A 9,985-nucleotide genomic window follows, 5' to 3' on the forward strand; every position below is an offset into this window, starting at 1 on the left:
TGGATCACGAGGTCAAGAGATCGAGACCATCCTGGTCAACATGGTGAAACCCCGTCTCTACTAAAAATACAAAAAATTAGCTGGGCATGGTGGCGCGTGCCTGTAATTCCAGCTACTCAGGAGGCTGAGGCAGGAGAATTGCCTGAACCCAGGAGGCGGAGGTTGCGGTGAGCCGAGATCGCACCATTGCACTCCAGCCTGGGTAACGAGCGAAACTCCATCACAAAAAAATAAATAAATAAAATAAATTACACAGGGAATCAGTGGGCTGATATTTATGAGGCCCTTAGCAGATGCCTGCCACATAGTAAGCACTCAGATATGTGAGACCTTTTCATTATTGTCTGGATTTCTGAGCCAAGATGGGTGGGGTGGCAGGAGATGGGCTGCTGGTGGGGAGGAGGAGAGCCATGAGGGCTGTGTGTCAGGTGCTATGCTGCCTGAGTTCTGAATGTCTTTGGGAAGCTTCTAGGCTCTGAAGAAATGACTCTTAGGGATTGGGTGGGTGGACAGAAGGGAAGGGGGCTGCTCATCAGTTTTGTTTTTGAGACGGAGTCTCACTCTGTTGCTTGGTTGGAGTGCAGTGGTGCAATCTCAGCCCACTGCAACCTCTACCTCCTGAGTTCCAGCAATTCTCGTGCCTCAGCCTCCTGAGTAGCTGGCATTACAGGCAGCCACCACCACGCCCAGCTAATTTTTGTATTTTTAGTAGAGATGGGGTTTCACCATGTTGGTCAGGCTGGTCTTGAACTCCTGGCCTCAGGTGATCTGCCTGCCTTGGCCTTCCGAAGCGTGGGATTACACCTGTAGGTGTGAAGCGCTGCTCCCAGCCTCACTCATCAGTTGTTTTTGTTTTTTTTTGAGACAGAGTCTCACTCTACTGCCAGGCTGGAGTGAGTGGTGTGATCCCGGCTCACTGCAACTTCCATTTTCTGGTTTCAAGCAATTCCCCTGTTTCAGCCTCCCAAGTAGCTGGGACTACAGGCACGTACCACCACACCCGGCTATTTTTTGCATTTTTAGTACAGATGGGGTTTTACCATGTTGGCCAGGATGGTCTCTTAAACTGCTATGATTACAGGCATGAGCCACTGCACCCGGCCCACTCATGTTTTAAAGATGAGGGATGGAAGTGACGGCAGCTTGAAGGGGACAATGTTGCCCTAAAGCATCTGTCTCCAAAGACTACCGAAAGTGGCTGTTATTAAATCCCTCTAATGAGCCACCTACTGTGGGCAGTAAAACGATGGACACTGAGTAGGGATGGGAAATGAAATGAACCCATCTTCATGCTTGATAAATCAGGGAGCTCTTCTGCCCTGCCACTCTTCCCCACCTTTTGAGCACAGGGTCAAGAGGTATACTGGCTGCCAGCAGGCTGCCAGCCCTGTCACTCTGAACTGGGTGACTGTGGATACATCTCTTACTGCTCCAGGCCTCAGCCTCCTCATCTGGAGATCAGGAATGATGGTAAGACCTAACTCCAGTGTTGTCCTAAGGAGTAAGTGAGATACTTCACGAAGAGCTCTTAACACAGTGCCTGGCCCAAAGAAAACAAACACACACCAAGTTGAGTGTGATTATTTTTACTGCTGTATCATCCAGCCACTTCCTGTGTCACAGAAATGTCAAGGTGATTCACACTGGAATGAAAACCAAAAAAAAAGAATTGCTGACCCCGTTTCAGTGCCTGTGAGTGTGAAAACAGAAATGACGTGTTATGTTTTTCAGAGGCACAGCAATGTGGCATAGGCCACTTGTTGCCATGCGCCAAACGAGCCAGCCCAGGGGGAGCTGTAATTGAGCTGTGTGTGACTGAGCTCCTGTGGTGTGCTCTATCACCCAAGAAAGAGCCTAATTACAGCCATGTCATTAGTGCCACAAGGAGGGACAAATGTTGGCCTGGATCACATGAAGGTGTGATTTTTTTTTCCTCTTCTTTTTAGACACGGTCTCGCTCTGTCGCCCAGGCTGGAGTGCAGTGGCAGGATCTCTGCTCTCTGCAACCTCTGCCTCCCAGGTTCAAGCAATTCTCCTGTCTCAGCCTCTTGAGTAGCTGGAACTACAGGCTCGCACCACCATGCCTGGCTAATTTTTCTATTTTAGAGACAGGGGTTTCGCCAATTTGGCAGGCTAGTCTTGAACTCCTGACCTCAAGTAATCTGCCCGTCTCAGCCTCCCAAAATGCTGGGATTACAGGTATGAGCTACCAAGGCTGGCTGAAGGTATGGTACATTCTATCAGCGAGGGAAGGGTCTGAGAGAGCCCAAGCCTACTGCTTCGCAGACACTGGCCTGTTCACTGTGACTGCTGTGAATAGGCTTTACCACCAACACTTGTGAGCACCTTCTATGTCAAGAACTGTGAAGCACCTGAGATTTTACCCAACTTCCAAGCTAACAAGGTAGCCCATCAGGTTCATGGATGCTGGCAGAATACATGAGAGTCCTTCACAGAGACTTTATCACTATGCAGCAAACAGCATGAGCACAGCATATTTCCATCAGTTTCTGTTGACCCTAAGTCCCAAGGGGATGATGCTGATAGGCTCAGGTAGATGTGGGCACACAGTGAATTGCATTGCGGGAGAGGACCCTGAGCTTAGGAAACTCAAAGCTAGTAAGCATGCCTGGCCTCTGCTCTGAAGGGAGACACTATCTCCATCCTCCGTGGCTATTCCCTAGATAAACAGCTTTGAAGCCGGGTGTGGCTCATGCTTGTAATCCTAGCACTTTGGGAGGCTGAAACAGGCAGATCGTCTGAAGTTGGGAGCTTGAGACCAGCCTGGGCACCATGATGAAACCCTGTCTCTACTAAAAATACAAAAAAAATAAAAAAATTTAAAAAAAAATTAGCCAGGTGTGGCAGTGCACACCTGCAATCCCAGCTACTCGGGAGGGTGAGGCACAAGAATCACTTTAACCTGGAAGGTGAAGTTGCAGTGAGCTGATACTGCGCCACTGCACTCTAGCCAGGAGATTAGGGTGATATTTGTTCCCCCAGCGCCCTCCCTGCAGGCTGCAAGGGACCAGGGGCTTCGAGTCTCCGCTGTGGGCCACAGCTCGTGGGCAGCCCTCCCCGGTTATGCCAATGGAGCAGTGTGCACTGGAGTGATGTCCCTCAGTCGCTAGCCCCAGTGGTTTCAGCTACTTCCTGCAGAGGCCCTGAGAGCTGAAGGAATTTGGATGGGCATCATTTGAGTCAGGCATCACTACTGGATGGGACTCTTTCATTGCTCCCTGTCACTGAGTCCCCTCCGCAGACCCTGAAGAAGGACTGTCATCTCCCCATCCTAGTGGCAGCAGCTTTAGACACTCAGGGCCACACCCTCCTCCTGGCTCTTCCCCACCACACTCCTGGTTTTCCTCTCTGCTCCCTCCAGCTGCTCTTTCTGGTCTTTGGCATGACTCCACCTCCTCTGCCTGACCTGGGAATGGTGACCTTCCTGGGGCACCCTGGGCCCTCTTCTCTCCACAGTAAGCCCACCCTTTCCCGCTGTTGTAGATGCCCCCTGTATAACCCCAAGCCTCTGTCTCCAGGCCAGACGTCCTGTCTGAGCTGCAGACTCCCGAGTTTAGGAGCCTCCACTTGGAATGACTCACAAGCATGTCAAACTCAGCAGGGCTGGAACGGAGCTGTGGACCTTGCCCGTGTTTCCAACTCCTCGGCCTCCCTCTTCCTCGCCCATCCGGGGATCAGGCCAGGAAGTGGGGGCCATTCATGCCACCCACCTCCCCAGCACCCCCAGTTCACCCAGTGTTTATATCTCACCTCCCAAATACATCTCCCCGGGGCCAAGTGAGATCTGCTCTCCTGGGATGAAGGCAGGGCGCCCTGACACAGTCCCACGGCAATGAATACATGGGGGATAATACCCCATACAAGGTTGTCATGAGGAATAAATTGAAGAGATTAAGTGGGAGGATTCATCTAAGGGTCTTTGTAGGTGCCAGGCAGCAGAGACAATTGAGTGGACATCGCCATGATGGTAAAATAGTTCGTGCACTGAAGAATTCACAGTAGGGCTGGGATCTGAAGATGGTAATAACCTGGGAGTCTGTGCATGCAGGCTGAAGTCCAAGAGGTGGTTCAGAGACAGTTCCTCTAGTCAGCCTAAGCCTGGGTGCTGTGGTTCACCGCTGTAATCCCAGCACTTCTGGAGGCCGAGGTGGGAGGATCGCTTGAGTCTAGGAGTTGAAGACCAGCCTAAGCAACATGGCAAAACCCCATCACTGCAAAAAAATACAAACAAAACACAACAACAACAACAAAAAAACGGTAGCTCTAGTCAGCCAGACAGAAACGACTTGGAGTACAGACTCTAAGGTACGCAGCTGCCCAGGAGCCTGGCTGGTAGATGGACATGTGAACGGGGCACAGGGCTCTCTAGGTGAGCAGGAGGCAGCAAAAACGACAGTTCTAGGGGGACTACGTGGGAGGAAGATGGGGCCAGGAGGAGGGCACTTCAGGTCAGATTGAGGGAGCCTGTGCCATCGCGAGGGGATTGCTGATGTAATTATGAAAGTCCAGCTCCTTTAACACTGCCCTGGTGTACGACCTCGAGCCCGTGCAGACCACATCTGAGGACCCCTGCCTGCCCTGTCTGGCTTCTCCTAATAAGGGAGAGGATGCATGTGGAAAAAGAACACAGGAGAGAGAGAAAAGCACCAAGGTCCCTGTTCAGAGAGCCCTGGTAATTTTAACTTGCAACTCACCCAAGAAGAGCCTAACGGTCGAAAGAGTATGTAAGAAGCCCCCACCCGACCCTGCCCAGCACGCAGCACTCAAGGGAGGCTGTAACCGGAATGCGCGTGACCGGTACAGCGCTATTCAGTCCGCAGGCTTTTTGAGGGTTTCAACTTCAAAGAAAGGTCGGCTTCGGGGCGGACTTTGCTTCAGTCCCAGGCCTCGGGAGGCAGCGGGGAGACAGATTGGGACACCGAGCATGCACAAGGGGAGGGGTCTTGAAATAGGCGGAAAGCGAGAATGCTCCCCTCCGGGCCGGGTTTGCCAGGCGAAGTGAGAAGCACTGAGGCCTGAGGAAGCTCCACGCGCGCGCAAAGGGCCGCTCGCTGTGATTACTGGGGTGGCGATGGTTGTGAGGACGCTGCTGCCCCGCCTGTGCCGAAAGGGAAACCCCAGGGGAGGCGGAGGCCAGCGGGGACCTGTGGTCCCCTTCATTCACGACGGAAAGGGCTCCCAGATCTTGCGACTTGGAGCAGAATTACCAGAGACGCCCGTCCCGAGGCCCCGAGCGTCGAAAGTTTCAGTCCCCTGGATTCCGGCTGACGACGCGTTCCCCAGGCAGGTTCTCCGCAGCGGCCCACACGCCCCACTGCGGACTCAGCGAGGTGTGAGGACCACGATGAGGCGTCATTTCCGTCGTGATCCGCGGCCGCTGTGGAAGGGGCGGAGCCGCAGCGGAGGGCGCTCCGCTTAGACGTCATTTCTGGTGAGCCCAGCGGCGGCCACGGCAACATGGCCCTGAACGGCGCTGGTGAGGACTTGGGCGGCAGGGGCTTGTGGCTGCGGCTACGGGAGGCAGCCCCCTGCGGCAAGATCCCAGTCTCTATGCCTCTCTTCCCCAGAAGTCGACGACTTCTCCTGGGAACCCCCAACTGAGGCGGAGACGAAGGTGCTGCAGGCGCGACGAGAGCGGCAAGATCGCATCTCCCGGCTCATGGGAGACTGTCTGCTGCGCGGTTACCGCATGCTGGGCGAGACGTGCGCGGACTGCGGGGTGAGGCGAGACCCGGGAGAGTGACGGGATGGGGCGCAGGCCAGGCCATTCAGCCCTTCCTCGGCCCTCCCTTCTGGACCTCAGCGCCGCGTCTCATTCCGGCCCCATGTGCTTTTTGGTCCGTAGACGATCCTCCTCCAAGACAAACAGCGGAAAATCTACTGCGTTGCTTGTCAAGAACTCGACTCAGACGTGGATAAAGATAATCCCGGTGAGGGTAAAAAAAATAATCCGGGAGAGGTGTGTGATTGGCGGAGAAGCGTGATGAGTGGTGATAGAGGCCGCAGAACAGTAGGCCTGGGAGGTGACAGTGGAGTCTCTGGGTGGTGCAGAGGTAAAATGTTTTCTCTTTTAGGCTTTAAAGAGGACTATTCACTCAGTAAGAGCAGCAAGCACCTTCTGTGTGCCAGCCACTGCGCGAGAGTCTGAGCTCAGTCAGACCCAGTACTGATGGAGAGTTGAAGCTAGGGCATAAATGTGATACATAGTAGAAAGTGGATAAGTTGCCTTATAGAGGGACAGGGAAAACACCTCAAGCACAGAAAGAGCAGAGCAGAAAAGGAGATGACTCAGGGCTGAGGTGGGCCAGGCATCCTGACCATTCTACTCACTTTCTCCTCTTTTTAGCTCTGAATGCCCAGGCTGCCCTCTCCCAAGCTCGGGAGCACCAGCTGGCCTCAGCCTCAGAGCCCGCCTTGGGCTCTCGACCTGCACCCCAGCCCCCAGTACCTCGTCCAGAGCACTGTGAGGGAGCTGCAGCAGGGCTCAAGGCAGCCCAGGGACCACCCCCTCCTGCTGTGCCTCCAAATGCAGATGTCATGGCCTGCACACAGACAGCCCTCTTGCAGAAGCTGACCTGGGCCTCTGCTGAACTGGGCGCTAGCACCTCCCTGGAGACTAGCATCCAGCTGTGTGGCCTTATCCGGGCGTGTGCGGAGGCCCTGTGCAGCCTGCAGCAGCTGCAGCACTGAGAGTAGCCCCTGAGAAAAACCCTCTAGAAAAACAGCTGTTCCTCTGTGTGGTTTGTTCTTTTCCTGGTTCTGAGTGTGCATGCCAGCCGCAGCTCCACTCACTTTTTTCAACTTTTGGCCTCTCACCTCTCCACTCTCTGCTCTTCTTGACGCCCTGAGATGAATTGAGCTTGTTTCTGCTCAGTTTCCCCAGTCAGGATGAGGGATTAGCCAGAGGACTATGTGATGCCCCTTTTCTCAAGAAGAGGACATAGCCTCTTCAAAGGTAGGAGCCAGAGGGCTGGACCCTACCCTTGTCTCTGGCAGCACCTCTGCAACCTCTTCCGCCATCCGGTGCCCATTCCCCACCTGGAAGTGAGATTTTGGGTTCCAATCCTCTTGATAGAATCCTCTCTTCCCCTGAGCATTCTGACCCTATCAGCCTATCCCAGCCATGCCCACCCCAGGTACTCAGACACCGACCGACAGGAGTTTGTGGTGACCCCAGCGTCAAGGGGCACGTTAGGCACCAAGTGTGGACTTGCCAGTCTCCTGACTCCACTGTTAGATCATTTTCCTTGGGAGGGTAATGGACAGAACTGGGGGCGGGGGGGAGGCGGGGATCGGGGCGCGGCAGGGAGACGAGGCAGCAAAAGGAACCGCGAAGGAACCACGCCTGCCCCTTTTGGCCTTTCCCCCTCTCCGCCTCCCTTTTCCATCTCCCCTTGGGTGGGTGCCCCGCTGCCTTTTCTCAGCTTTGCGCGAGTGGTTCCACAGCTGTTGCCTTTTTAAGAGAGGCCCGGCCCATGCGGAGGGGGTGGGGCAGAGGCGGAGTCTGAGGAGCTTGGGAAGGAACAAAGCGCGGCCTGCGGGCGGCGGCTGGCTCCGGCGGGACCGCGGGGTGCGGGGCCTGCGGGCGGCCGCCCGGGCAGAGCGTTGAAAGGAAGAAGGTGGCATCGCCGGCCCGGCCATGAACGGGCTGCCCTCGGCCGAGGCGTCAAGCGGCGCGGGTTGCGCCCTGGCCGGGCTCCCACCGCTGCCGCGCGGCCTCAGCGGCCTCCTTAACGCGAGCGGGGGCTCGTGGCGGGAGCTGGAGCGCATCTACAGCCAGCGCAGCCGCATCCACGACGAACTGAGCCGCGCCGCCCGCGCCCCGGATGGGCCCCGCCACGCCGCGGGTGCCGCCAACGCGGGACCCGCAGCCGGCCCTCGTCGTCCTGTCAACCTCGACTCGGCACTGGCCGCGCTGCGCAAGGAGATGGTGAGTGGGTGGGCGCCGGACCAGCGGAGCGCAGACACCCAGACAAGCTGCCTGGGTCTCAGAGAACTTGCAGGCACAGGTCGGGTTCCAAGGGTTATGGGAACGATAATTAGTGATAGTTACCAATTACGGCAGTAGTTACCCTATATTTCCAGACGTCTTGATGACGTTACTTCATTTCATCCCGCTAAATGCATGAGAACCCCATTTTTTTAGGAGACGGTCAGGACTTGCCTAAAGTTGCAAAGCTCGCAGGTGGTGCCTGACGTCCACAAAAACTTTGTTTAGGAAGGTGCTGGGAAGATGGGCCCAGGATTCCAGGGCATGGGGCTGGGCTGGGGTGGCCTGGACCCCAACTCCAGCCCACCCTCAGTTGTCTGCAGGTGGGGCTGCGGCAGTTGGACATGTCCCTGTTGTGCCAGCTGTGGGGCCTGTACGAATCAATCCAGGACTACAAACACCTGTGCCAAGACCTGAGCTTCTGCCAGGACCTGTCATCATCCCTCCATTCAGACAGCTCCTACCCACCTGATGCGGGCCTGTCTGATGACGATGAGCCTCCTGATGCCAGCCTGCCCCCTGACCCGCCACCCCTCACTGTGCCCCAGACGCACAATGCCCGTGACCAGTGGCTGCAGGATGCCTTTCACATCAGCCTCTGAAGAGCTGGGGGGCAGATGGGCATGCGCCCCTGCAAAAGGCTCAGAACCCCCTCAGCAAGCCCTCAGACTGCAGAGCGTTCGCCTCCCCACACCGCCTCACCTCACAGGAGGGCCAGGCATGTGTCCCTCAGAGGCGAGACTGCCAAACCCCTTCTCCTGTCTTGGGTTGGCTGGCACTGGGGCGGGCACCTAGAGTACAGCCTCTGCCCATGGCACTGGGCCTCCACTTTTTCCACATATGTGCACCCCCAGCTTGGCCAACCCTCAGCCTTGCAGTGGAGCCCAAAGCATCTTCCCTCTCCTTGGCGTCTCTGGGATTGGGATGAGTGCCTGGCTCCCATCTCCTCACCTTTTGTTGCTATCGGCAGCTGCTGGCTCAGGGGCATCCCACCTCCGGGCTCCGGGTTCCTCTGTCCTGGAAGGGCTCCAGGGCCCGTCCCTACACCCACCCACGGCCAGAAGGGCCAAGGCCCCATGCTGGATATATAAATTTAGGGGCCAGCCTCCTGGGCGCGTAGATAAATAAATACTCTCAGCGTCACTGTGCTCTGCCTGGCTGGCTCTGGGGCGGGAAGACCGCGGTGTTTTGGCAGGTGCGGCCCTGCGCTCTGCCGGCAGGTGGCGCCCGAGACCCCCCCGAGTGAAGGCCCTGCTGTCCTGCCCGGGCGGGGCTGGGGGCGCTCCCGGCTGGCGGAGCCTGGCTCCGCCGCTGAGTGACTGCGGTCGAGTCACTTCCCCTCTCGCCGCGGCCTTGGAGTGCTCCGCCCCGCCCCCTCCTGGTTCGCTTCGGACTTTCCCTGCAGGCTGGGAAGGAGAAGGAGCCGCCCACCTTGAGGAGGGAAACTTTCCACCCCGCGCGGGGCGGGGTTGGGGCGGCGCAGGAAATGGGTGGCTGGAGTCGGCGGAGCAAGGGGCCCCGGGGGAGGGGGCGGGGAGGCGCCTTCTGGGATGGCCTGGAAGCTCAGGCCCTGCAGATGGGAGGGAGGGGCGGCGGCACAGGCAGAGGGGAGCGAAGTCGCGGCACCCCGGGCCTCCCCGGAGGCCAAGGCATGGGACTCCACGGCGGTGGGGGGTGATTGGGGTCCCAGGCACCCTTATTCCCCGCTCAGTCTATGAAGACCGCCGGCTCTCCCCACAGCACTAGCGGCCTTTATAGTTGCCTGTAAAAGGTTTTTATTAGGAAATTGGGGACCCACACGGCTGGGACTGGGAACCAAACAGGTGTCAGGCCCACCGGAAAAAGCCTGCACGTTCGGAGACAGTGGGTACTCAACCCCCCGCGCCTTCACACTGCACCCCACAACCTCCTGAAAAGAGGTGAAGCCGCACACCGAGGCGTGCGGACGAGCAGTGCATCCCCGCACCCTGCTGC

General features: G+C 57.0%; 2 protein-coding genes and 1 long non-coding RNA gene across 3 annotated transcripts; 2 read left to right on the plus strand and 1 right to left on the minus strand.

Moving 5' to 3' along the window:
- Positions 1-1,570: 1,570 nt before the first annotated feature.
- LOC144578182 (uncharacterized) lies at positions 1,571-5,381 on the minus strand. The gene is made up of 3 exons (XR_013523485.1): positions 5,229-5,381; positions 3,772-4,232; positions 1,571-1,643 (listed from the first exon to the last, which is right to left on the minus strand). It is a non-coding gene; the product is annotated as an uncharacterized LOC144578182 (long non-coding RNA).
- Positions 5,382-5,445: 64 nt separating this feature from the next.
- ZNRD2 (zinc ribbon domain containing 2) lies at positions 5,446-6,745 on the plus strand. The gene is made up of 4 exons (XM_035263303.3): positions 5,446-5,497; positions 5,589-5,740; positions 5,867-5,951; positions 6,368-6,745. The coding sequence occupies exons 1-4, from the start codon at positions 5,479-5,481 to the stop codon at positions 6,709-6,711; spliced, it is 600 nt and encodes a 199-aa protein (XP_035119194.1). The 5' UTR covers positions 5,446-5,478; the 3' UTR covers positions 6,712-6,745.
- A 775-nt stretch (positions 6,746-7,520) lies between these two features.
- FAM89B (family with sequence similarity 89 member B) lies at positions 7,521-9,154 on the plus strand. The gene is made up of 2 exons (XM_002755532.6): positions 7,521-7,951; positions 8,335-9,154. The coding sequence occupies exons 1-2, from the start codon at positions 7,661-7,663 to the stop codon at positions 8,611-8,613; spliced, it is 570 nt and encodes a 189-aa protein (XP_002755578.1). The 5' UTR covers positions 7,521-7,660; the 3' UTR covers positions 8,614-9,154.
- The last annotated feature ends 831 nt before the right edge of the window (positions 9,155-9,985 follow it).

The sequence above is a fragment of the Callithrix jacchus genome, chromosome 10 (genome assembly GCF_049354715.1).
Source record: "Callithrix jacchus isolate 240 chromosome 10, calJac240_pri, whole genome shotgun sequence".
Taxonomy (NCBI): domain Eukaryota; kingdom Metazoa; phylum Chordata; class Mammalia; order Primates; family Cebidae; genus Callithrix; species Callithrix jacchus.

Excerpts from the sequence above, each read along its gene's own strand:
- FAM89B (XM_002755532.6), top strand. The coding sequence starts at position 7,661 with ATGAACGGGCTGCCCTCGGCCGAGGCGTCAAGCGGCGCGGGTTGCGCC. Across the intron at positions 7,952-8,334 it reads CCGCGCTGCGCAAGGAGATG|GTGGGGCTGCGGCAGTTGGA; the intron begins GTGAGTGGGTGG and ends AGTTGTCTGCAG.
- ZNRD2 (XM_035263303.3), top strand. Across the intron at positions 5,741-5,866 it reads AGACGTGCGCGGACTGCGGG|ACGATCCTCCTCCAAGACAA; the intron begins GTGAGGCGAGAC and ends TTTGGTCCGTAG. Across the intron at positions 5,952-6,367 it reads CGTGGATAAAGATAATCCCG|CTCTGAATGCCCAGGCTGCC; the intron begins GTGAGGGTAAAA and ends TCCTCTTTTTAG.